The sequence below is a fragment of the Culex pipiens genome, chromosome 3, assembly GCF_016801865.2.
Source record: "Culex pipiens pallens isolate TS chromosome 3, TS_CPP_V2, whole genome shotgun sequence".
Classification (NCBI taxonomy): domain Eukaryota; kingdom Metazoa; phylum Arthropoda; class Insecta; order Diptera; family Culicidae; genus Culex; species Culex pipiens.
This window is the reverse complement of record NC_068939.1, coordinates 81,448,116-81,475,764: the sequence shown is the minus strand read 5'-3', so window position 1 is coordinate 81,475,764 and position 27,649 is coordinate 81,448,116. Positions and strand designations below refer to the sequence as shown.

General features: G+C 37.2%; 2 protein-coding genes across 14 annotated transcripts in view; both read right to left on the bottom strand.

Annotated features, from left to right (window-relative positions):
• The window catches only part of LOC120414208 (collagen alpha-1(XVIII) chain), a 622,129-nt gene that overhangs the window by 400,429 nt on the left and 194,051 nt on the right, over nt 1–27,649 (bottom strand). For all 13 annotated transcript variants that reach the window (XM_052710469.1, XM_052710470.1, XM_052710472.1 and 10 more), the window contains one exon: nt 10,197–10,309. In XM_052710469.1, coding sequence (XP_052566429.1) covers nt 10,197–10,309 — 113 coding nt within the window. The remainder of the gene's footprint in view (nt 1–10,196; nt 10,310–27,649) is intronic.
• Nucleotides 18,165–20,210, bottom strand: LOC120414195 (uncharacterized). The gene is made up of 2 exons (XM_039575275.2): nt 19,441–20,210; nt 18,165–19,376 (listed from the first exon to the last, which is right to left on the bottom strand). Exons 1-2 carry the CDS (start codon nt 19,964–19,966, stop codon nt 19,084–19,086), a joined length of 819 nt encoding a protein of 272 aa, XP_039431209.1. The 5' UTR covers nt 19,967–20,210; the 3' UTR covers nt 18,165–19,083.

Here is a 27,649-nt window from a genome sequence, read left to right as displayed (position 1 = left end):
TGTACACCATATTCTTGATTTACTCAACGAAATGGGGGTGTTTAAATCGAGAATCGTTTAAAAAAAGAATGTCATTGACTTAAATTGAGGATCTGACTTAAATCAAGAATCTTTGGGATTTCGTCATTTGTCGGAGTATTTTCAAAATGTATCAATTGTATATTGTTTAGTTATGTTATTAAAATTTTTTAGCATGGTTTTGGAACACCTGGGATGTTCTAGTCCATCCGAAACTTCCGGGAATTTTGTGCAACTGGCTTACCAAAGAAACAAGTCGAAACTTCAAAATTTTGACAACGGATCCTACCCAGACTACTTCAGTGAGTGTGGTAGGCTACAGTACATTGTTGTAACAACTCATTGGGATGATCTGGGTCATCCAAGGACTCCCTGGAGTTATGATCTGTGGGTCTACCGCCGTAACAAGACGGAGGTCGACGGTTTTTGACCCCGGAACATATCCGCATAGCTTCAGTGAGTATGGTAGACTACTTTCCAGATGTGTTGAGATGTCCTGGGTCATCCAAGGACTCTCTGGAGTTAAGATCTGTGGGTCTACCGCCGTAACAAGCCAGAGGTCGACGGTTTTTGACCCCGGAACGTATCCGCATAGCTTCAGTGAGTATAGTAGACTACTTTGCAGATGTGTTGAGATGTCCTGGGTCATCCAAGGACTCCCTGGAGTTATGATCTGTGGGTCTACCGCCGTAACACGCCAGAGGTCGACGGTTTTTGACCCCGGAACATACCCACATAGCTTCAATGAGTATGGTAGACTACTTTCCAGATGTGTTTGGATGTCCTGGGTCATCCAAGATCTCCCTGGAGTTAAGATCTGCAGGTCTACCACTGTAACAAGCCAGAGGTCGACGGTTTTTGACCCCGAGACATACCCGCATAGCTTCAGTGAGTATGGTAGTCTGCTTTGCTGATGTGTTTGGATGTTCTCGGTCATGCAAGGACTTTCTGGAGTTAAGATCTGTGGGTCTACCGCCGTAACAAGCCAGAGGTCGATTGTTTTTGACCCTGTAACATACCCGCATAGCTTCAGTGTGTATTTTAAAGTAGTCTAATATACTTACTGAAGCTATGCGGGTTTGTTCCGTGGTCAAAAACCGTCGACCTCTGGCTTGTTACGGCGGTAGACCTGCAGATCTTAACTCCAGGGAGATCTTGGATGACCCAGGACATCTCAACACATCTGGAAAGTAGTCTACCATACTCACTGAAGCTATGCGGGTTTGTTCCGTGGTCAAAAACCGTCGACCTCTGGCTTGTTACGGCGGTAGACCTGCAGATCTTAACTCCAGGGAATCCTTGGATGACCCAGGACATCTCAACACATCTGGAAAGTAGTCTACCATACTCACTGAAGCTATGCGGATATGTTCCGGGGTCAAAAACCGTCGACCTCCGGCTTGTTACGGCGGTAGACCCACATATCTTAACTCCAGGGAGTCCTTGGATGACCAAGGACATCCAAACACATCTGGAAAGTAGTCTACCATACTCACTGAAGCTTTGCGGGTATGTCCCGGGGTCAAAAACCGTCGACCTCTTGCTTGTTACGGTGGTAGACCCACAGATCTTAACTCCTGGGAGATCTTGGATGACCCAGGACATCCAAACACATCTGGAAAGTAGTCTACCATACTCACTGAAGCTATGCGGATATGTTCCGGGGTCAAAAACCGTTGACCTCTGGCTTGTTACGGCGGGAGACCCACAGATCTTAACTCCAGAGAGTCCTTGGATGACCCAGGACATCTCAGCACATCTGGAAAGTAGTCTACCATACTCACTGAAGCTATGCGGATATGTTCCGGGGTCAAAAACCGTCGACCTCCGGCTTGTTACGGCGGTAGACCCACAGATCATAACTCCAGGGAGTCCTTGGATGACCCAGGACATCCAAACACATCTGGAAAGTAGTCTACCATACTCACTGAAGCTTTGCGGGTATGTCCCGGGGTCAAAAACCGTCGACCTCTTGCTTGTTACGGTGGTAGACCCACAGATCTTAACTCCAGAGAGATCTTGGATGACCCAGGACATCCAAACACATCTGCAAAGTAGTCTACCATACTCACTGAAGCTATGCGAGTATGTTCCGGGGTCAAAAACCGTCGACCTCTGGCTTGTTACGGCGGTAGACCCACATATTTTAACTCCAGGGAGTCCTTGGATGACCCAGGACATCTCAACACATCTGGAAAGTAGTCTACCATACTCACTGAAGCTATGCGGATATGTTTCGGGGTCAAAAACCGTCGACCTCCGGCTTGTTACGGCGGTAGACCCATAGGTCATAACTCCAGGGAGTCCTTGGATGACCCAGATCATCCCAATAAGTTGATACAACAATGTACTGTAGCCTACCGCACTCACTGAAGCAGTCTGGGTAGGATCCGTTGTCAAAATTTTGAAGTTTCGATTTGTTTCTTTGATAAGCCAGTTGCATAAAATTCCCGGAAGTTTCGGATGGACTAGAACATCCCAGGTGCTCCAAAACCATGCTAAATTGTTTTAATAACATAACTAAACAATATAAAATTGATACATTTTGAAAATACTCCGACAAATTACGAAATCCCAAAGATTCTTGATTTAAGTCAGATTCTCAATTTAAGTCATGATCATTCTCATTTTAAGTCATGACTTAAAAAAAGTTGCGTAAATCGAGAATCGTTTAAAAAAAGGTGACTTAAAAAAAGAATATGGTGTATTGCTTATCGCTTTGTTTTTTGGTTATTATCAAAAAAAAAAAAAACATTTTGTATTGCACAGAAGCTTACAACTCATGCAGACTAACTCATTCGAAAATTTGACAATTTTGAATGACCTATTTCAATTTTAGTAGGTGTTCAACACTAAAAAGGCATTTTTTTTCAAAAATTGTCTTCTAGTTCAATAACTCCATCCAAATCCAACCCCCCGGATAATCTTTCCCTGCAACTTTTTTTTCCTCCTAAAGCTCAATCAATGCTGCCCACTGCCAAAGCAGACGCTAGGAACTCCCTTCTGGGATTTGCTATCATTTTCCGATTTGCCTCTTCCCTGAACCACCATTAGCAGGTATTAAATCTGTGACTGCTATGATGCGTGTTGCCACAGGGAAATTCCCCCCCGGGGGTGTATTCTCTCCAAGTGGCGAAAAATTCTGCCAACGACTGACTTATTCTTCTGCACAACCATGACTTTGCTGGCATTTTGCAATCCAAATCATGGTAAACGATTCATCGGCTTCGGGGTGTACACGATGAAATTGTGCTGCTAATTTGTGAAAATATCATTCTCCTTCTCCATTGACTTGGCATATTAATCAGTGTAAAATTTCAGAAGTGAAATTTGCATGACATATTGTAACTTTTCACATGACATATTTTAACTCCCCCCTTTTTGCAGGTATTAAACGACAGTGATTTTTTCCGGTAAGCTTCGAGACTGAGCTTCTAATAGCTGCAAGCGTTTCCAGAAGCTACACTCTGTGAATATGCTTCAAAATCGCTCTCAAAACAACATATTGCCATCAGTAGCATAGCTAAACATCGTATCAGTGCTTTTCCACACATACACACACAAAAGGAACCCGGAAAAAAATTCGAACCATCCCATCACGAGGAAGTTTCTTTCGCCCACCAGAGAGCAAAAAAAAAGGAAAACACTTTGCATATGTTTATACAAAAAAAATCAGGAGCAAAATGATGGCAAAAAAGAAAATCGAGCAACCTAACGAACCACCCCCGGGGCCAGCCCAGGATCAACATCTAGCATACTCGATTGGCAGTGAGTAAGGCCAGCCAGCCAGCATACGTTTCCACTTGGACGAATTTCAACCTGGGTGTTTGTTTTTGCCAGCCACGTGTACGTGGGGCAAACACGTGCCAGCATCTACTGGATGACTGTTATGTAAAGTTTTAGACTGTTTTGATGACACTTAACCAACTTATTATTTTCAATGAAGCTTCAATCTTAGCCTAATAATTTAACATTCTATTATGGTTTATTTGGCAAGCTACGGTTTCAAATGTAAACCAACTTACGGTAGTTCGGTCATCAGTGTTGGTTTAAAAAGTGATGGTGGTTGCTTTCCAATTCTAAATGGGGGCATTTCTAATACATTCAGAAGTACAAACATGAGCTTTCAAATCATAAAGTTTTGTTTGAATAAGAGAAAAAACCTACTTACAGTCATGCCTCGGTTTTGCACTGCCCCGGTTTTGCACCGTTCAGCTGCCTCGGTTAAGCACGGCCCAGTGCTTAACTGAATCACAGAGCTTATGGGATTTTGGCTATATGGGAGACATTGGCTTTAATCGTATGAAAAATCATGCAAACATCAAAATATTATAGTGTTTTGGAATCGGGATGATGTCAGCTATCCATTGAAATTATAATTTCATGAAATTTTTCACAAAATACGTATTTTTCCTGTATTTTGAAAAAAAAATGTTTCTCGAAAAAATACTCAAAATTATAGTTATTGCAATATGGGTATCCAATGATAGGATTTTTTTTCATACTTTTCGAATATAAAATATTTTTTTTGAAAACACTCAAAATTTTCACAAATTACGTATTTTTGAAAAATTTCCAATTTTCAGTTTTTTACAATATGGGAATCAAACGATCGGGATGTTTTCATACATTTCGAATGTGATAACAACATATTTTGAAAACACTCAAAATTTTCACAAAACTACGATTTTTCGAAAACTTCTCAAAATTTCAGTTTTTACAATGTATCAAACGATCGGGATTTTTTCATACATTTCGAATGTAATAACAATATTTTTGAAAATGCTCAAAATTTTCACAAAACTACGTATTTTTGTGAAACTTTTAAAAATTTCAGTTTTTACAATATGGGTATCAAATAATCAAATCATTTTTTTTTTCAAAAATACGTAGTTTTGTGAAAATTTTGAGTATTTTCATTTTTTTTATAATTTTTGAATTGTATGAAAAAATCCTGATCGTTTGATACCCACTTTTAAAAACGGAAATTCTGAGTATTTTTTCAAAACTACGTAGTTTTGTGAAAATTTTGAGTATTTTCAAAAAATATTGTTATTACATTCGAAATGTTTGAAAAATCCCGATCGTTTGATAGTTTCGAAAAGTTTCCAATTTTCAGTTTTTTACAATATGGGTATCAAATGATCGGATTTTTTCATACATTTCGAATGTGATAACAACATATTTTGAAAACACTCAAAATTTTCACAAAACTACGATTTTTCGAAAAATTTCTCAAAATTTCAGTTTTTACAATGTATCAAACGATCGGGATTTTTTCATACATTTCGAATGTAATAACAATATTTTTTGAAAATACTCAAAATTTTCACAAAACTACGTATTTTTGTAAAACTTTTAAAAATTTCAGTTTTTACAATATGGGTATCAAATAATCAAATCATTTTTTTTTCAAAAATACGTAGTTTTGTGAAAATTTTGAGTATTTTCATTTTTTTCATAACTTTCGAATTGTATGAAAAAATCCCGATCGTTTGATACCCACTTTTTAAATTGGAAATTCTGAGTATTTTTTCGAAACTACGTAGTTTTGTGAAAATTTTGAGTATTTTCAAAAAATATTGTTATTACATTCGAAATGATTAAAAAATCCCGATCGTTTGATATTTTCGAAAAATTTCCAATTTTCAGTTTTTTACAATATGGGTATCAAACGATCGGGATTTATTCATACATTTCGAATGTGATAACAACATATTTTGAAAACACTCAAATTTTTCACAAAACTACGATTTTTCGGAAAACTTCTCAAAATTTCAGTTTTTACAATGTATCAAACGATCGGAATTTTTTCATACATTTCGAATGTAATAACAATATTTTTGAAAATACTCAAAACTTTCACAAAACTACGTATTTTTGTAAAACTTTTAAAAATTTCAGTTTTTACAATATGGGTATCAAATAATCAAATCATTTTTTTTTTTTCAAAAATACGTAGTTTTGTGAAAATTTTGAGTATTTTCATTTTTTTCATAACTTTCGAAATGTATGAAAAAATCCCGATCGTTTGATACCCACTTTTTAAAAACGGGAATTCTGAGTATTTTTTCGAAACAACGTAGTTTTGTGAAAATTTTGAGTATTTTCAAAAAATATTGTTATTACATTCGAAATGTTTGAAAAATCCCGATCGTTTGATACTCACATTGTAAAAACTAAAATTCTGAGTTTTTTTTTCGAAAATACGTATTTTTAAAAAATGTTGTTGTTACATTCGAAAAGTATGAAAAAATTCCGATTATTTGATACCCATATTGTAAAAACTGAAATTTTGAAAAGTTTTACAAAAATATGAAGTTTTGTGAAAATTTTGAGTATTTTCTAAAAATGTTGTTAATCTATTCGAAATGTATGAAAAAATCCCGATCGTTTGATACCCACATTGTAAAAATTTAAATTTTGAGTATTTTTTTTCGAAAGACGTAGTTTTGTGAAAATTTGAAGTATTTTCTAAAAATGTTGTTATTACATCCAAAATGTATGAAAAAATCTGATCGTTTGATACCCATATTGCAATAACAATAAATTTTTGGTTTCTTTAGAGAAAAAGATGCATTTTCAAAATACAGGAAAAATACGTATTTTTGTGAAAAATTTCATGAAATAATAATTTTAATGGATAGCTGACATCATCCCGATTCCAAAACACTATAATTTTTTGATGTTTGCATGATTTTTCATACGATTAAAGCCAATGTCTCCTATATAGCCAAAATCCCATAAGCTCTGTGCCTCGGTTATGCACGCCTCGGTTTTGCATTTTCCCATATGCGGTGCTAAACCGAGGCATGACTGTACTTTTATTTTTCAACCCAATTCGATAATATAATAATCCGTACAGTTTGGATCGAAGAACCATATTTAAAAAGGAACACACGAGAAATTGATTGTACTATATTACCGAATGGAATTTTGCCAAAAACTATAGCATTCAGTTAACCATTCAACAGTATTTTAATCGTTTGAGGATATTTATAACAATTCATTGAAAAGGTTCTTTTTTATTTAATTTGAATGAGAAATGCTAATAGGTCAGTTCAGTTTATATTAAAACATATTAAAACTCACTTAGTGTCCTCGGGTCATACCACACAGATTGTGTTTGTTTCTTTGTTTCTTTGTTTCTTTGTTTCTTTGTTTCTTTGTTTCTTTGTTTCTTTGTTTCTTTGTTTCTTTGTTTCTTTGTTTCTTTGTTTCTTTGTTTCTTTGTTTCTTTGTTTCTTTGTTTCTTTGTTTCTTTGTTTCTTTGTTTCTTTGTTTCTTTGTTTCTTTGTTTCTTTGTTTCTTTGTTTCTTTGTTTCTTTGTTTCTTTGTTTCTTTGTTTCTTTGTTTCTTTGTTTCTTTGTTTCTTTGTTTCTTTGTTTCTTTGTTTCTTTGTTTCTTTGTTTCTTTGTTTCTTTGTTTCTTTGTTTCTTTGTTTCTTTGTTTCTTTGTTTCTTTGTTTCTTTGTTTCTTTGTTTCTTTGTTTCTTTGTTCTTTTACTTAGTTTTTAGTTTTTAGTTTTTAGTTTTAAGTTTTAAGTTTTAAGTTTTAAGTTTTAAGTTTTATGTTTTTAGTTTTTAGTTTTTAGTTTTTAGTTTTTAGTTATTAGTTTTTAGTTTTTAGTTTTTAGTTTTTAGTTTTTAGTTTTTAGTTTTTAGTTTTTAGTTTTTAGTTTTTAGTTTTTAGTTTTTAGTTTTTAGTTTTTAGTTTTTAGTTTTTAGTTTTTAGTTTTTAGTTTTTAGTTTTTAGTTTTTAGTTTTTAGTTTTTAGTTTTTAGTTTTTAGTTTTTAGTTTTTTAGTTTTTAGTTTTTAGTTTTTAGTTTTTAGTTTTTAGTTTTTAGTTTTTAGTTTTTAGTTTTTAGTTTTTAGTTTTTAGTTTTTAGTTTTTAGTTTTTAGTTTTTAGTTTTTAGTTTTTAGTTTTTTAGTTTTTAGTTTTTAGTTTTTAGTTTTTAGTTTTTAGTTTTTAGTTTTTAGTTTTTAGTTTTTAGTTTTTAGTTTTTAGTTTTTAGTTTTTAGTTTTTAGTTTTTAGTTTTTAGTTTTTAGTTTTTAGTTTTTAGTTTTTAGTTTTTAGTTTTTAGTTTTTAGTTTTTAGTTTTTAGTTTTTAGTTTTTAGTTTTTAGTTTTTAGTTTTTAGTTTTTAGTTTTTAGTTTTTAGTTTTTAGTTTTTAGTTTTTAGTTTTTAGTTTTTAGTTTTTAGTTTTTAGTTTTTAGTTTTTAGTTTTTAGTTTTTAGTTTTTAGGTTTTAGTTTTTAGTTTTTAGTTTTTAGTTTTTAGTTTTTAGTTTTTAGTTTTTAGTTTTTAGTTTTTAGTTTTTAGTTTTTAGTTTTTAGTTTTTAGTTTTTAGTTTGCCCGCTGTGGTTCAAGTAGATGTAGAGCAAGAACTAGCATTGAAATGTGTACATTGATTAAAGCATTTAAATGCACTTAAAAATTGATGTCCTTACTCAATATTCATCTTTTTAATCCCAGTAGGTAAACCAACGAATTAAAAAGAAGCGTATATAAAGCAACGATTTATGTATCTCACTTGCGTCAAAGTTAATGACCTCTTAAACAACAATAACGCTCTCCTGTAACTCATCCTTTAACGCCACACAATTCCCAAGGTAGATCAAAAGACCAAAGTCACGCGCCAACCCCTCCTCATCAAATACCATTTAGTAACACCAGACCCTCTCCCATCCTGTTTTCCACTTCTCCGTTAGAAGAATTTTCCTGCGCTCAATTTCCACCCTGTTGCATTTTTCATCCGCTAATAGCACTCGCTTAATTGCAATCCTTCACAGCGTTACTAGACGGAAGACTAATTCCCACACACCGGGGAGCGGAAGAATGCAACCGTCAAACGAACGGTCTATTGCCTCCCCCACCAGCGAGCGCTAACAACAGGTCGTCTAGGTCGTTCTTTTTTTCCATTCATGACTTGAGCAACTTCATCAGCAGCATCCACTTTTCACACATTTCCATACTCCTGACCCCCGTTTTGATGAGTCGCATTGTTTTTCCAGCATGACTTTGCTCACCCTTTTCTGAAATGTTTTTTTAGCTCTTCTTCTTTTTTTTCCATAAAGCGTAAAAGTGCCTCTTTTGAACGAGGGAGTCGGCGACGATGATGACGACGGCGGTGCCGACGAACAAGTGCACATCCAGTAAAGTGACACTCTTTTACGATTATCTCGTTCCCCATAACAACCTCACTGACTTGGTTTGAAAAAAAATCTCGAGGGAAATGACTCGTTGGAGGTGTTTTCTTTTTTTTTCCTAGTTTTTGCTTGGGAAATTTTTCGATGCTTAGATAGAAGAGATGAAAAGAGACTTTCAAAATTACAAGACGAAATCTTATTTAAGGGAAAAATCCGATTATATTTTTTTAGAGATCTTTTCTTACAAGATAAATAACTCTATCAAAAAGGGAGATTTTTTTGTCATACAGTCCAGACTCGATAATCGTCGAGTCCTCGAAAAAATAATCACTTTGGATAATCGAACCACGAAAAAAATAATTGTTTCGTTATTCCGTTTTGGATCGTTAAAACCTTCTGATAGTCAAACTTTGGATAATCGAAACTTCGGATAAGCAGGACTTCAAATAATCGAGTCTGGACTGTTATTAGAAGTTTGTCAATCTCCTTGGTAAAATGGTATCCTACTGTAAAGATTACTGTAAAAAAAGAAATTAAATTATAAAATTAACACATAAAGTGGTTCGAATTTGAATGTTCGCCGTTCATTGCAGGGCTGAATTATATGGGCGTACTGTGTATAAATACCAAATATAGAGCTCCTATCGGACGTAACAAGAGCATCTCAAGCCTATTACATTTCCATAAGAATTATTAGAATTTAAGCAATTTATGCAAATCACAATGTTCCTACTCGATAAACAGAGCATTGAATAATTTCCCAGTACTATCATATGGGTAGCTCCCAAATTTATGGAGAACTGATATTATCTCATAGTATAAGATAATATCAATAAAAGTTTTTCCTTTTCAACATGACTCGAATTAAACCAACGAGCTACATACGGAAGCCAAAAACGAACAAAATAAACTTTCCAAGAAGCCCCAACATCAACAATCAAATTTGCATGCGCTTCAGTGTAAGGCAGGAATTCAAATCGCACAATTTTCCACCGAATCAATTTAGTGATATACGACGGCCACTTACCACGAATCCCCTGACCACCAAACAGACCCAGCTCCGATGAGGTCACCGGCTGCGAGCAACTCGACAGCCACAGCAGCAGCAGCACCAGCAGCATTGGCAGCCGGCCGAACCACCTGTAAGAGGAGGGAAAGGAAGAAGATGTTGATGCAAAATTAGTGTGAATTTGTTTGGTTTAAAATTGGATTGGGTAAAACAGGTCTGAAAATACAAAAGCTGGCAATTAAGGAGAGTAGCTGTAATTGGTTGTTTATAATGAATTATTATGTTTTTCAAACATTGCAGTTGTAAATAAAAAATATAATTTTGTAGCATATTGTCTAATTGATGTTTGCAAATGTGCTCCCATTTTTTGACAATTTCTGTGCAATCTCTAAATGATAATAATAATAACATTAATAATAATAATGTCTTCATGATGGTCACAGAAGTCTCTTCTTATATATTGACATGTCGGTGGAACTTAAGACACAGTTCCATGTTTTTTAGATTTGGTTTGAAGAAAGATGATTAAAGCAAAGTTGTAACCTTGATTGTTATATATTCGTACAACATTTTTTTTAACACAAAACGCCAAGGAAATTCCAGCATCAAGGATTACTAACCAGTCTGAATGGAATCAGCAGGATTACTGGCAATGTGTCACAGATTGCTTTGATTTCCCAGAATTATTTGAGATTACCAGAAACCACACGGAATTGCTCAGAATTAATAAAAAATACTTGGAATTACTGCCTAGTTTCCTGCTTATTGAAAAAAAATCTTTTGAATTGTATCGACTGACAGCTGCCAAACGTACAAAACCACGCGCGGAATAAAAAAAAAATTGGTCTAGAAATTCAGATTTGGTTGTAGAAATAGATGAACAGTTGATAAATTAGTAATCGATAAAAAAAATATAGCATTTGTTCCAGAACCTAGCCTGAAAGTTTGAGCTTTTTTGTTTGAGGTTTACTTGCTCCAGTTTGGATTTGAAGTTAGCATGGAATTTTAATCAGTTTACTTTGGAGAATTCACATCTGCCCAACATCTGCCTATATAAAATTTTTCAAAACCTTATCAAATTTTCCTATTTTTAAGGTTTCTTTTAGCTTTTGATCCGAAAAACAACTTTGTAGAACCTCGCAAATCCCGAAAAGATACAAGATGAAATTTGGAGTTTACTTTTTTTCTCCAAAATTTCAAAACATGCTCAAAAAATAACCTGTATCTTTTCGGGATCAATTCCTATCACTTTGAAATGTTCTACAAATTTGTTCGCCGGATCAAAACCTAATTTATTTTTCGAACTTTATTACTCTCACATCTAAAAACGAAGTTGACTTTATAGCTGTCGGCCACCATTGCTAGTACCAACCACTAGTGTCTTCCTTTTATCTACAAGGACTTCGCCGCCCTGGGCTCCTAAGTGTATGAAAGTATGGCACGGAGCGACGGCGCCGAATACCCATATTTACACAAAGAATTTTCCCATATTGTTTTGGTCACCGAGAACTGATGTTAATTTAATCTAATCGGTCTTTATCGGTGAAATCTGACGCAAATTTTAGAAGAAAGATAATGAAATTTTAGGTGGATAGGTCGACTAAGAGTCATAGAAGAAGATATAAAGGACGGAAAACTAAGTCAACTTGTCTCTGTACATTTACTGTGTGTTTTGCTCAGTACTTGTACAGATCCAAATTAGAAGGCTAAAAGACTTGATCACACACACATACTTCCTCAAATGGCCCTTCGCTGACTAAGTTTTCCGTCCTTTATATCTTCTTCTATGACTCTTAGTCGACCTATCCACCTAAAATATCATAATCTTTCTTCTGAAATTTACGTCAGATTTCACCGATAAAGACCGATTAGATTAAATTAACACAAAGAATTTTAGAGCGCCCGCCGCGGGATTTGAACCGGCGACCTCTGGATTGTGAGTCCAGTGCGCGGTCCGATTGATCTCACATCTCCTGTACACCCAACCGGCGGTCGCATGATTGTGATACATGGTGGCATGAAAGTATATCAGAATCTGCATGAAATCTGTCCTCATGCATTTTTTGCGATATAGGGGTATGACATTTTTGCCCGTTACCGACAATTATCGACATTACCGATGGCAGATTGATTGTATTGTAGAAAAAAAATCTTTACAGAACGAGGATTGAACCATCAACTTCTAGGTTGCTGATCCGACACGCTACCACCGCGCCATGGACGCTTGATGAATAGTGAGGGACAGAGCGCTAACATAATGTTCTCTCTAGAGTGTTGCTCGGGGACGCACCAGCATTCTATGTGTTGGTGAGAAATGCAGATCGCTGACGTGTTTACACGCGGGCAAAAATGATCTATGGGCTTGCTGCAAAAATTGTAATAAAATATATCATTTTCTGCAGCAAATCCACTGTTGCAGATTTTGAGATATATTTTTCGTTTGGGTATACCTATTTACAGTAGTCCAGATTTTCCCCAGTTGGCGTTTGCGACTTGAAGATAATTAATTTAAAAAAATGTACAAAAAAATGTAATTCTAAACTTTTCTAAAATTTTACATTAATTGGTAACATTTTATTTGTTGTCAATTTTTGTTTTTAAGACATCTTGAACGAAATTTTTTAGGCAGTTTTAGTCATGTAATGTCAATATTTTTTGAATATAAAAAATGATATTCTAAACTATTCTAATGCACTACATTGACTGGTATTATTTTATTTGTTGTTGCTTTTTAACAATTTAAAATAAATGTTTAAATATGAACCATGCACAGCAAAAAATCCGATGGTAAAATCGCATGCAAAAGCATGCACATCACCTTCGTCAAAAAAACACTTAATATTACACACTGCATGTACCGTTTTTGCAAACACAAAAAAAAAACGACGGGATTCAAACTCAGCACCACAGTAAGGACTGGCGCATTAGCCCGCTCGGCCATCAGACCGATTAAGAATGGAAAGAAAAAATGCAGATATGAGCTTGACATTTCGTTCAAGTAGGTTTCCCATACTGATGGGCTACATATTTCAGGGCGTAAAATCACATAAAATTGTATAAAATAAGGCAATATTTATTTTACACCCAACACTTTTACACGCAGCTGGATTACTACTTTTTTAGCTGTGCACATTGGATTAATAACTGCGTAGCATTTTGAATCTAAAGCACAACAAAGATTTTTTTTTTTTTCTGTTTAAGATATCTGAAAATTTTTATTCCTATTTAGATTGATGTATAGATTATCACCAATTCATAGTATTGAGCTGATTCTATAATTTTAAGCTTGAAAAACATATCAAATACAATAAGAACATAGATTTTATGACTGATTCAAAAAATTCCCGGGATTTAAAAAAAAATCTCGTATCCCGGATAATTCAAAACCCTCGAAAATTGGACGCGCTACATTTTGAAATCAATTTTACATCTAAAGATGACATTTTCAATACTTTCCAAAACATGTTTATTTTCATAAAATCGTATGACGTTGCAAATATTTTTCAAAGTTAATATCGGTCTAAAAAATCAGGAGGCAAAAAAAATATTTTTTTCAAAAAAACTTCAAAATTTTAATGGAATTTTAAGTCTTACAAACTAAAAACAATTTAAAATGCTTATTCGTGCGATTCTCAGTCTGAGAATGTGTGACATTGCGTGTTATAAGTTAAGGAAAAGCATGACAAAGGGGGGGATGGGGGGGGGCGGTAGGTGTTGATATTGGGTGATTTTAGCGTGACATACTTTATGGAAGAATCTTTATTTGTACATAGGGAATCTATGGACAAAGCAAAACAAAAAAAAATCAGGATTTATTTTTGTGAAATTCTAGAGAACTGCTCTTTTCGAGATCAGTTTATTTTGGCGTTCGACCTTATGTCTTTTGCCATTTTGGCTTTCCAAAATTTGTCCTATCAACCTTGTGTCTGTCGACCTTTTTTCACATTCAGATTATTTTTAAAAGAAAATTTAGAGAATAGGAAAACTTAGCAAACCTCAAACAGTGTGAAAATTATTCATACAAACTACGTTGATTCAAACCATATTTTTTTTAGTTTCTTGCGTTATGATTAAAACAGTTGAAAATCCATCAATGCTGAAAAATCAACTAAAAGTAATACCGTAAACTGGGGTCAATCGGGACACATGGGGCGAATTGGGACAGCAGTTTTAACCATGATGGAGCACAATATTTTGATTTTTCTGGTTGGTTTCGGTTAGAACAGACTCAGGCCAACAAAATGTGTACATCCATTTCCAAATTTAAAAGCTTTAAGTGCTCTAAAAACTGCTGTCCCTATTCAGACTGTAGTCCCGATTCACCCCAGATTACGGTACCTCAAAAAGATACATTTTCCTCTGGTGAGAAAATAGCAAGAATTGAACCATCACCATCAGAGGCGCCGACTGGGATTTTTTTCTGGGGGGGCACTACTTTCGAAATTTTGCAATAATAAAAAAAAAGTGAAGAATTGTATACTAAAATATCGGTGTTTAATACAGCTCTTTAATTTACAACAAACCAATCAATACAATGGTTAAAAATCTTATCTTAGGTTACATAGTGAGAATGTTCTCTTGCGAATATCAGATTTAGTGATAAACTCATCTGCGATTTGGTCTAAATTCAACCCTTCAGCCTCAGCTTTATGGAAATTAATGATTGCCAGCGAGTTTAACCTTTGTTGGGTCATGGTGGACCGTAAAAATGTTTTGAGACGCTTTAGTCCGGAGAAGGAACGCTCAGCAGTTGCGCTGGTAACCGGGATAGTCATCAGAAGCCGCAAAAACTTATGCACTTCTGGTAAAACTTCTTTCAAAGATGGCTCTTCCTTAAACATATCGATGAAGGACTGCAAACATTCCCTCTGCTTGTTCTTCCCGTTCATGATGTCAAACAGCATCTCACGTTGTTGCAGAAGGCTCTCCATGTTGATGTCGTCTCGATAAAAAGAAGCTATTTCTTCCTTTTTATCATTCTGTCCGAGCAAAAACTGTTCTGCTTTCAGCATAAACTTGAACGCCTTGGTGTCAAACCGCCATTGTATGCACTCCACGATTTCATCGATGATGCTTTCGTAGATAAGCCGAAAGTGCGTTTTGGTTGGATCTTTGTCGTACTCCGAGTCGGCATCAGCTTCCAAGTTTTTGGGTTTTTTTCTCCGTCGCGGGAGCTCAGGGAGACTCACTTCTTCCGGTTTTTTCAAGCATATCTGCTCCCATACAGACTCGAAATCTTCCTTCATGTGGCTGATGGTGTCCTTCAGGGTACTAACCATTCGATGGCCTTGCTCGACGTTGATCTTGATGCTTTGCAACGCTGTGTTGACAGAATCAATGTGGGCAAAAAATTTCACCAGAAAGTTTAAAACGCAATAGAAATTGAAGCTGTTCAATACGCGTAAAAATCCGGCCGCTTTCGCACCAGAGTCTGTTCGATCTTTAGTAGAAAGCGTTTCCATGAACTCCACCAACGCTCGGTAATTGTTAAGAATAGAGTTCATTGAGGTGAAACGAACCGACCACCTTGTAGGACACAACGGGCGGAGCTGAGTACTTTCATCAGTCTGGAACGATTGGAAAACCGACAATCTCTTCGGCGAGTCGCGTACGAAAGTTATCATCTCTTTCACTATGCTAAGCGCATCTCTGCAGCAAGGGATCGATTTTATGGTATCTTGAGCTACAAGATTTAGCGAATGCGCAAGACAATGCACGAAGAGTGCCCGCTCCTCCAGCTCCGAGATTTTCGCCTGTACTCCGTTATATAGTCCGGAAACGTTCGGACAGCCGTCGTAGCCTTGCCCACGGCAATCGTTAACGGTGATGTCAAGACGCATCAACACATCCATAACAGTCCGGAACAATGAAGCCGACGTCGTAGATTCAACTTGATAAAACCCAATAAACATTTCCTCCGGCTCGAGACTGTCGCTGACAATGCGAATGCAGAAAACAAACTGCTCCTTTCGGCTGGCGTCCGGCGTTTCGTCGCACATAACTCCAAAATATTTTGCCTTCTTGACCCGCGTCACGAGATTCCTCTGGATGGCCAGGCTCATCAAGTCAAGAATCTCGTTTTGTACGTCATGACTGCACCATCGGTAACCGTCGCGGTTTATCCATGTGCGCATCTCACTGGAGTCTTCAGCGCGCAACTTTAGCAAATTAGTGAAGTTACTAGTGTTATCGTTACTCCCACGAACCGCCAAGCCTTGAACTGCCAAATACCGAAGAGTTGTAATTATTTTCAGCAAACAGGATCGGTTAACTGCCATCTGCCTCTTTTTCTCATCAGAGATTTGCGCGATTACGTTGACATTGGTCTGAACAGCTGCCATCTTGTAGACAGCCTCACGGTGACAGCCTGAATTATCGTGTTTCTCGAAACGTTCTAGAGCCTTTTTAAAGTTGACAAAGCCTTTTGACATAAATGTGCTGGCTCGATTTGCTGCGTTTGCCGCGAATCCCTTTGTATTTGCTACATTAAGGCACACGGAACAAAAAACTGCCTTTTTGTCCTCCTCAAATTGAATCCAAGGAAATTTGTCCTTCCAGGCTGGATTGAACAGACGCTTTGACTTCTCTTCTTGTTGTTGATTTGTTGGCTGCTTTGGTTGCTGTTTCACTAAAGTGAACTCCGACGACCCGGCCGACTTTGTCACGAAGCGATCCAGCGTTGAACTTCCTGAAACCAACAAGTGAACAAATATTCGTTATTTTGACTCTAATTAAATAAAGCTGTTCTTTTTAAATTCTGTCAAACTTGTATATTAATACAACTTGAGCCAAGTTCAATAATTAAATCTTAACAAAACAAAAGTTTAACTTCTCATATGTTTGGTATTTCAATATTTTGTCACTGTCGTGCTAACTTGTCGTACGTGCATTTCGTACCAAATTGAGTTAAGAACGCCACTTTATGCAGCTCACAATGCCACACCTTTTGACCTTCACAGATCCCCAAAATTCGATTACAATTCTGAGATATTCAACAAAAAACTCCGTGCATTTTTGTCACTTTTCATATGAAAAAAAATCAATCTTGTCGTGCTATCTTGACAGAGTCAGTAAATTGATGTGAGTGCGACAACTGGCCAAAAGGATTTCAGGTCAGAACGTGTTTGACACTCGAGAAATGCCATTGGGGTGAGCGGCAACCAAGCTTACCACTACACCACCGATCCCGATCCCCGATCCGATCCCTATTTAAGTATGGTATGCACATTGGAAGAAACGCAGTCAAGAAAAGTAGCGTATTCTTTTCGTAACTCTGTAAATTCTTAAATTCCTAAATTCCTAAATTCTTAAAATTCTTAAAGTCTTAAATTCTTAAATTTATAAATTTTTAAATTTTTTAATTTTTAAATTTGCAAATTTTTTAATTTTAAAACTTTTAAACCTTCAAATTTTTAAATTTTTAAATTTTCTGATTTTTAAATTTTTAAATTTTTAAATTCTTAAATTTTTAAATTCTTAAATTCTTAAACTCTTAAATTCTTAAATTCGTAAATTCTTAAATTCTAAGATTCTTAAATTCTAAGATTCTTAAATTCTTAAATTCTTGAATTATTAAATTCTTAAATTCTTAAATTCTTAAATTCTTAAATTCTTAAATTCTTAAATTCTTAAATTCTTAAATTCTTAAATTCTTAAATTCTTAAATTCTTAAATTCTTAAATTCTTAAATTCTTAATTTCTTAAATTCTTAAATTCTTAAATTCTTAAATTCTTAAATTCTTAAATTCTTAATTTCTTAAATTCTTAAATTCTTAAATTCTTAAATTCTTAAATTCTTAAATTCTTAAATTCTTAAATTCTTAAATTCTTATATTCTTAAATTTCTTATATTCTTATACATATTCTTAAATTCTTTTATCCTTTAATCAATTACTTCTTAAATTCTTTAACTCTTTAATTCTTTTTTTATTTATAATTATTAAATTCTTTGAATTTTTCAAATGTCCAAACTTTTAAATGCTGCCATTTTTGCCATCATCTAGATTTTAAAAATATACATTTTTGGAGCCATATTTTGGGTAGAAACTCCATCAAGAGAATTTAGAGATTGATCATTTGCCATTCTTACTGAAGTTTTTATTATGGAGCACAGAGGCATCGACCTGTTGCAAACAAGTACCGCGCGAAGAAACGTCAAATGCCACTTTTCTTTTCTGTTCCTTTTCATCTGCGTACTAAAAAAAAAAAACACTTTGTGTGACCGTGTGGGCTTTTTTATATGGAGTTTTGCGTTCCTTCCGAGCTCCGTATCAGCCTTTACGTTTCTATCAAATGTTTTGCAAAATAAGTTGTCTAAATAGTGAAAAACAGCAAATTGCATGGAATAAGAATCAAATCGTTTACAGCTTCTAAAAACCATTTCACCCCATATCAATCGATAAACAGCTAAATGAGAAGTGAGCAAGCAAGTTATTATGTGCGAACATGTGCGAAATAATTTGGTTAAATTTGGGTTAAATAGTGAAAATCTGCAAACTGGATGAAATTAGGACCAAGTCCTTGATCTGCTAAACATATAAAAATTTCCACTAGTTTAAATGTTTCACAATTTCGAATACACATTACCGTTACCAACTTACTTTTGTTAGACGGATTTTCACTTTTCTTGGTCGCACTGATTGTGGCTTCGGATTCGTCGGGTCGTGAGTTTTGGTCTTTGGCGCCAGCGCCATTCTTGTCAGCTTCCTTATGCAACGTATTCTTCTTCGTGCGGCCACCGCCGGATGCTTCTCCGGCGTGCCTGCTCGCCGGCCCTTTGGACCGTGGAGATGCGACGTGTCGGCCATCAGAGGTGGTTCCTCCGGCGTCTCCTTCAGTAGTCTGTTCTCGTTCTACAAAAAGAACAAAATCATGTTTAGAAAAAGGGCTATTTTAGGACCGTTTTTTAATGTTTACCGTGCACAACGGGAACTTCGTTCACAGTCCCGGAAGGGAACAAATCGCTCGAACTGTGGTCTTGCCCGGTTGTGGGTTCGGCTTCGTCGGGTCGTGAGTTTTGGTCTTTGGCGCCAGCGCCATTCTTGGCAGCTTCCTTATGCAACGTAATAGTCTTCGTGCGGCCACCGCCGGATGCTTCTCCGGCGTGCCTGCTCGCCGGCCCTTTGGACCGTGGAGATGCGACGTGTCGGCCATCAGAGGTGGTTCCTCCGGCGTCTCCTTCAGTAGTCTGTTCGAGTTCTACAAAAAGAACAAAATCATGTTTAGAAAAAGGGCTATTTTAGGACCGTTTTTTTATGATTACCGTGCACAACGGGAACCTCGTTCACGGTCCCGGAAGGGAACGAATCGCTCGAACTGTGATCTTGCCCGGTTGTGGGTTCGGCATCGTCGGGTCGTGAGTTTTGGTCTTTGGCGCCAGCGCCATTCTTGGCAGCTTCCTTATGCAACGTATTCTTCTTCGTGCGGCCACCGCCGGATGCTTTTCCAGCGTGCCTGCTCGCCGGCCCTTTGGACCGTGGAGAAGCGATGTGACGGCCTGCGGAGAAGGTTCCGCTGCAGTCAAATTGTCCGCGTTCTGCATCATTTGCGGAATCAGTGGGTTGCACATTATTTCCGGAAATCGGATCGCGAATCCGGCCTTCGCAACCAAAACTTACGACGGATAACGGAATCCCAGCGGCCACTGCTTCTTCCTGCTCCGGATTGGCCACTAAAAAGAAAAGCGTCAGTTTCACGAAATCACAAACAAAAACCTTGTTCATACCAGATTTGATAAAAAAATCCGAAATTTTCTTGTTTTTTAACACTTCTTTCTTGAATCCTTTCATCGTTTCACGCGGGAGAAAGAAAAACCGGACGCGTCTTTTTTGAAGATAAGATTGGCACAAACTTAAAATCAATCCTTTGTTCTGAAAGCGCGCGATAAATAAACGGCGATCACCCGATACCCAGTCACGACATTCTAGCAAGATTCTAGCAAAGTTCTTACAGAGCTGGATTTTCTTACAGCATTCTAACAGAAATCTTCTACCATCCTAGAAGTATTCTGGCAAAACGAGCTCTGCTAGAATATTTCGTGACTGGGTAGTGATGATTCACAATTACACGTTAAACTATTTTTATTAACGACACAGGTGTATGTGAGAAAAACTGTAATGTTTTGGTTTATGAGTGCAATTTTAATTGAAAATCAGATTCGAAATGACATAAATATTGGGCGTTCTGAAAAAATGTGTATAGTTTCACAGAAATCATATAAACATACGAGGGTTTTTTAGGGGGGGCAAAATATATGAAGTGCCCCCCCTGCTCAAAAGTTAGGGGGGCAAAAAGTACCGTGCCCCCCCAGAGTCGGCGCCCCTGATCACCATTCTTCCTCTGCCATCCATCCAGCCAGCTAGCAAATTGGTGTGTGCTTTAGGGGTAATAAAATTTATTTTTCAATTTAGCTTACCCCCAGAGCCAGTTTGCTCTGGGTTGGACGGCCATGTGTCTGGTGTGTGCGGTTTGGCTGCTGCCGGTCGGGTGAAGATTTAGCGAATATGGGCGAAAACTTTTGCCATTCGGCGTCGTTCATCGTGGCATATTTTGTAGGGTAGGTGGACCAATTGCGGGCAATTTTTTTCAAGAATTTTTTAAAGTATATTTATCAAAAGAAACTGTATGGACAAATGAAGTCGATAAGTGAAATTAAAATAACTAAGATAGATATAAAAAATAGCATTTGTCACTACGAAAACGACCAATGCGTCACGTACGTCGTTGGTTACAGATGTGGTCCACAAAGTTCTTCCACCCCAAAAAGAAGACGCAGGGGACAGGGTCGAAATGGTTAAATTATGAAAATGGGACCTATGTCAAGGCCGTTAGGGCCGACAAAGACTATACGCCATCCCCACCTTGGGGCATAAAAGTTCTGTTCGCCCGAAGAATAAGGTGTTCTTTGGTGTCGAATTTATTCAAATTGAATAACATAGCAACACGACGCACCCCCTGCTCAAATTTGAAGGTTGAAAATTGATAAATTTGGTCGGGGAAACTTATCTGGTAATGGGATTTGGACGAAATGGGCGCAAATTTCGCGCTCCTCAGCCATGTGGAATAGAAACATAAATTTTCATTAGAAAAGGCAGCTGGCGGTGGTGGCGGCGCCAAACGCGTTGATGAGAAACGTTTTCGAGGAGTTTAGCTGTTAATTTATGAGTGGAAACACCAAACTTATTGCGTACGGAGTTCGACTAATGGCATAAGAACTTTGATGGTGAGATAAGAAGCTTCAGATATAACCCTGCAAAGTACGAAAAAGACTTAGAAAAATACGTATTTTTTAAATTAAAAAAAAAGTTTGTGCAGATTCGAAAAGTATATCTATTTATCCATATTCTGTTGAGAAGCTGAGTCTACATTCCACAATCACTTACTACCGCTCAATTACGAAAGATCATTTGCCAAATTCCAGCAAGCAAACATTGCCAAAAATCTCCCCCAAAAAAAGCTGCCTTGATCCCGCCTAATTGAAATTCATTGCCACGCGCGCTGCGTCCCCAAATTGACAGAAGCTCACTCACTTTTGCACGAAATGTCAGCCCCACTTCTCTTTGCGCGCCGACTGTCAAGTGAGTTTCTAGTGCAAACAAAGATCATGTCAGAGATCAATCGTCGTCATGTCAACGGACGAATCTTCTCACACGGGTTAAAACAGCCGAGCAAAAGAGCCCACACAGTTTTGTGGTGCAGCAGCAGCACTTGGGCAAGCAATTTGGGTGGAGAACAGTGCAAACACTCGCGGCGAACCCCTCGTGGGGTCGTGGGGCTTGTAAAAATAGTCCACAACAGTGATGATGGTAAATGGGGGGAAAAAATGTGAAGAGATGTCTCAATTAAAAGCACTTAAGTGGAGGTGTGCTTTGGGGTGAACTAAGCAAATTTATTGTGCAATTCTGGGTTTAACCGTTAAATTTGTCAAGTGTGCAGAGATGTTTGGAATACCATCATCTGTTGTTGTCTAGATTTTTTTTAGGTGGTTAGTTGATTCTCGGAACTTGCGACATAAACTTTGAAAAATATTTGCAACTGCTTTAGTAAGAACAAAAAATATTGCAGCCAAGTTTTGTTTTATTTTAATTGTGTTTTTTGGGATAAAACAGACGCTTAAAGTTTGATCATATTGAATAAAAGTATATCGTCTGTTGTGTGCTATCTTGTGACAACGACCATTTTGGTCGAAAATGAGTTAATGATGACGTTTGCTATACATAACAAACACTACAAGATGCTTTAATCCGATTTTGGAAATTTGCTTCCGTTTCCCGGATATCGTTATACCCACTTGTGACATAGACCATTTTATCATCAAAATGATCGTGTAGACTTCATGCCACCGGGAACCAGGAAGACAACTGTTCAACTTTTATAGTGCATTGCACCATGAAAGTGAACAGTTTTCTTCCTGGTTCCCGTTGGCATGAACGCTGTTCACGTTTACGCGAACTCATTTTTTTGAGTGTGTTGTTGGATTTTTTTTTTATTTTGCCCAAATTTGTGTTGATAATTATTTTTTTAAATCAATTCCATCTTTTGGGTTTGAAAATATTCTTAACTTAATCAGTTATGTCGATTAAACAATTTCAATTCAATTCGGTTTTATTTGTGAATAATCAAGTTACAATGAGTTCATTTAGGTGCACAACAGAGTTTTGGTGTTCCTTTCAGCTGTGTTTAAATCGTTATTCAATCGAAAAATTATTACTTATAACTATGGAATAGACAAGAGTAAGAAAAAGTTTTCAAAAAACTTACAGAAAGTGCAATAGGAAAAGGATAGATAGAGAGAAAGCTTAAAACTAGATCACAGACAAAAATAATCAATTATAGATGTGCTTGATCATCAGCTCCCCGAGGGCCAGAAATTGCTCCGCCTTGTTACGGCAGCTCCGAAACCGCATCATCATCTCCCCCGCGAGAGCAAAGAACTCCGGCAGGGAAAAGAGATCTTCCCCGGTGACTCCTTGCTGGGCCGCATCGCCGCTACCGGCAGCGACCACGCTGGCAAACGAACGCCCCCATCCAGGAGGGATCGCTGGGTTGTCCGCTGGAACCGTACGCTGTCCAGCTGCAGGAACGGCTGCGTTCGTACTTCGCTGAGGAGAGTGAGACGCTGCTGCTTTCTTCTTCCTCTTTTCCTGCTCCTCGAGGTAGGCCTTGCGCGCGACGCATCCGCGGTAATTGCCGGTATGGTTGCCGTCACAGTTCGCGCACTTTACGCGCGGCTTGGTTTGTTCTGCCTTGTCCCCCAACTCCGCCTTTCGTGGCAGTGCGCACGCCTCCGAGAGGTGCGACTCACCGCACTTCACGCAGCGGGGCCGGAGATTGCAGTTCCGCGAGCCGTGGCCGAATTTCTGGCAACGGTGGCATTGCGCTACGTCCGTCGGGTTCTTGGTGTAAAACCGCCAGTTTACCCAAAAACCGTCCAACGTCTTAATCCGCCGCAGGTCTTGGATCTTGACGGTGCCGCGGTCGAAGTACAACAGGTACAGGGTATGCGTACCCGTGACTGTTGTCTTTCGCGAGAGCACTTTTATCTCCCGTGGCTTTATTCCCGCGTTCGAGAGGTGTCGCTTCAGGTCGGCGATCGGACGGTCTTGGTAACCCTGCAAGACCACCTTAACAGGGGGCTTCTCTGGGTCGTATGTGTAGAAGTTGAAGTTGCTACGCTTCAGTTCTTCAAGCACCAGGTCGAAATCTTTTCTGTTCAGTGTGATCACTTGCACTGCCGACCTACCGATTTTCAGACAATATCCGAGGCCTTCCAGCAACTCGTCAACATCGTCCGCCAACGTGTCCAAAACAAAAATTGGAGGTGGTCTTCGTTCCGTTGGAGAATTGTTCTTTTTTGACTTCGGCACTTTTTTCCGTGCACGACCATCATCGTCGGTCGTCGTCGTCGTCGTTAGTGCTGCTACCGTCGGTGTTGTTGTTGTTGTTTTCTTCGTCGTCGCTCAGCATCTGGAACTCGTTCCTGATGGGGATATTGGCGGATGTTGATGTGCCGCTGGTCGTGGCACCGGAAGTACCGGAACGGGTTCGCACTGGTGATCTCGGAACATATCCGGGATGTAGTAACTTTTTGTCGATTCCTTCTGCGCTCACTCTCCCCTGCGCGATGGCGGTCGACACGGCGTTGGTTTGTTTACCTTTTTGCACACGGCCGGTAGACGAACTTCGCGGGTTTTTCGAGGCCGCACTCGAACTGCCACGGCCACGGCCGGCCCTTGGCATGCTGGTGGAGCAAACTCGCGGCTAATCACGGTAAACTACGGCGAAAAAAATCGAAAAAACGATGGAGCACTGAGCACTTGACTGCTGCTTGCTCTCGTGCGTACACGGAGGTGCGATTAAACAATTGATTTGAGCTTATTTTAGTTTGTATGGGAATTCTGTGCGCACTTGTGACACGTATTACAAATTTACTTTGAAAACACACTTGTGACACGTGCTTTTCAGATCTACATAATTTACTGTATCTTTTAACTGGTGTAACCAAATTAGTTGAAACTTGAAGCGTTTGTTAAGCGATTGTATACAAACTGATTGTATCAAAAAGTTTGACTTCATCATTCATAGTTTTGAAATTATTTACTATCAAACTTTAAAAATCGATTTTCTCGAAAAGTACTAAATGGTCGTTGTCACAAGATAGCACACAACAGACAATATGACATTGGACGATTTGTCAAACCTAACTCAAAATTCAAATTGCTGGTGTTCGCTCGTGTCTAGTCCAAACCTCATGAAATTTTCAGCATAAGTATGGCGTCATCCATAAAGTATGTCACGCAAAAATCGGCCAAAATTAACCACATTTTGGTCGCTAGTATTTGCACAAGTTAAACCAAAATTTGGTATTTTCATGCCATTTTTTAGTGCAGCAGTTGCAGTTAGTGAAAAAAAAAAACGGAAATGATCCATATGCAACAGCCAAATCTACTCACCTGATGATTCCATGTTGTTCTTAGTGATATTTTCACCACATCGAATGCATTTGTCATTGATGAACGGCTTGTGCTTGAAGTTCTTAAAGCTTCTGAAAAATAACAAGATTGAAAAATAAGTGTTATTAAATTAAACTGGATTAAAATTCACAAAAAATCAATAATCTGTCGATTGACTCGTTTTTCAAAGTATTTAGTTATCCCGACTTAGAGGAATTTCAACGTTTAAAAAAAATCTTAGCGGGTAAATAAAAAAATATGAGAATCAGCTTTAACATGTTTGGGTTTGAAGTCATTTTAGCGCAAAATTAATTATCTCGTCAAAATTTATTAAAAAAATTCCATACTTTCAGAGGAATTTGATGAAACACTAAAATGCCAAAATAATACCAAAATGTGGCATCCTGACTTAGAAAATTTTCCACAATTTCAAGTCATTTCTTTAGGGGGTATATCAAAAATGTTTAAAATCAAGTTTGAAATTTCCGGTTTTCAATGAAAGCATTCGCTTTGAGACATCATTTTAGCGCAAAATTAATTATTTTGTCAAAATTGGTCAAAATCTTCCCATAGTTTCAGAAGAATTTGATAAAATACTGTAATACCAAAAGAATAACAAAATGTGGTGTCCAACCTTTGACAAATTCTGCAATTTTGCAATATCAAAACAATACCTTAAATTAGTATGATACCACATTTTGGTCTTGCATAATCCTTAAGACAAATTTTGGTATTGATACCAGAGAAAGGTATTATTACGCATTTCCCTTATTATTTACCCATACTCGGGTTCCACAAAGTTGCTTGGATTGTCAAGCTCAGGAACTTTTTAGGACACAAAAAACATCCCAAAAAGATTCCTTAAAAGTTAGATTATTAAAATCACCCTAATCGTGATCCACCCTAATTTTCAACCAAACCAAAAGTTGCCCCTTTCCATCAACAACAACTCTTCTCAAGACACCAAAAGCTCCAAAACTTCACCATTTTTCGGAAAATCCATTATCCACTTTTGCGATCTGGACCACTGTGCAATGGATAACAAAAATTAAAGCGGCCAGCCCTACTGCGTTGGGTTTACCACTAAGAGAATTCTGAGAACGGATCACATTTTACAAAATCTACAGGCAAAGAAGGATGCGTGGACATACCGTACCAATATTGAAGTAATTATTTAAATATTCAATATTACGCCCATTTCAAATGTTAGTCTTGATTCCAAAATTTCGCATAACATTGACCCTTGGAACGTTCGTTGTGAACCATTGATTTCTTCAATCCGTAGATTCTTTTGAAAAGGAATTATTAATATAAAGATATGATGTTTAAAAACTATATTACTCGTATCAACATTTTTGTTCCTGTCTATTCTACATCTTTGTAGAACATTGTTACACTCTAAAAACATGCTAAGTTTTTGTTTCAACAAATTTCCAATAAAATGTCATGTCTGGCTTCACCTCAAATATGAGTCAGTGATGAAAAATCTGGCACACGATTTAAAACCTGTAATTTTGAAATTTTCATACCTCAGTCAGTTTTCTGCAGAACGTTATTAAATTTAAATTTGAATTTTGACCGAATCTATGTAACATTTCAAAGTTAATAATAAAATTAAGAGCCAATTAGTACCTAAGAAAAACTTAAAGCAATCAAATTTTTATTTGAGGTTGTAGACTTGTACTTGTAAATATCAGAAGAGAAAAATTCTTAAGCTTAGCATTATAAATGCCTTTTAAAATACTAAAAATTGAAAAATATAAAACTTTTTGTAAGAAAAGTAAAGTGTAGAACTAAATTTGCTTAAAATAAATAAAGAAAAATTAATTAAAGCGTGAATAGTACAGGCGAAACTTCACGACATTTCCCAAGAATAACATTCTCCGAAAAAATCACACCCCACAAAGTAATTTTCGTTTAGTTTATGCTCGCTGTCACACTCGTGGGTCCTCATATTCATCAGGCAAATTGCCGGCGCCACAAACAGTTCGTCACTTGAACCCTTCAGTAATCAAGATCGTGCTCCCTGCCCTAGAGATGCATCTCGGAATCATTGCTTTGCGTTGTTATTGTTATTGTTGTTGTTGTTTCTTCATCAAGGGTTTGTCTGTTTTGGTTGACGAGACTTGACGAGTGAGTCACTTAAGGTTCACGCGTGCTGAACTCTGCTAAAGGGATAACACTTAAGTGGGGTTTAATTGAGTTGCGTTGATTGTTTTAGTTTCTTGTGGGTGACTTTATTTAAGTCAAGTAAATACAATTTATTTGCTTTTTGATGTAAATTTTTAAATTAAAGCCACAAAAAATTATTAAAAAATGAAAAACTCATCCTTTAATTTAAATGCTTGTTCCATTAAAAGAGAAATGATAACTTCATATCATCCAACTGAAAGTTCACCGTATGCTCCACAGCTCATCATCAATCATCCAGCAAGCACTTCAGAGTGCATCTTCATCAAGGCTTTATGACATTCCCTCGCTGATCCCTGGGAACGAGCTCCAGGTCACTGCCCTTGACAC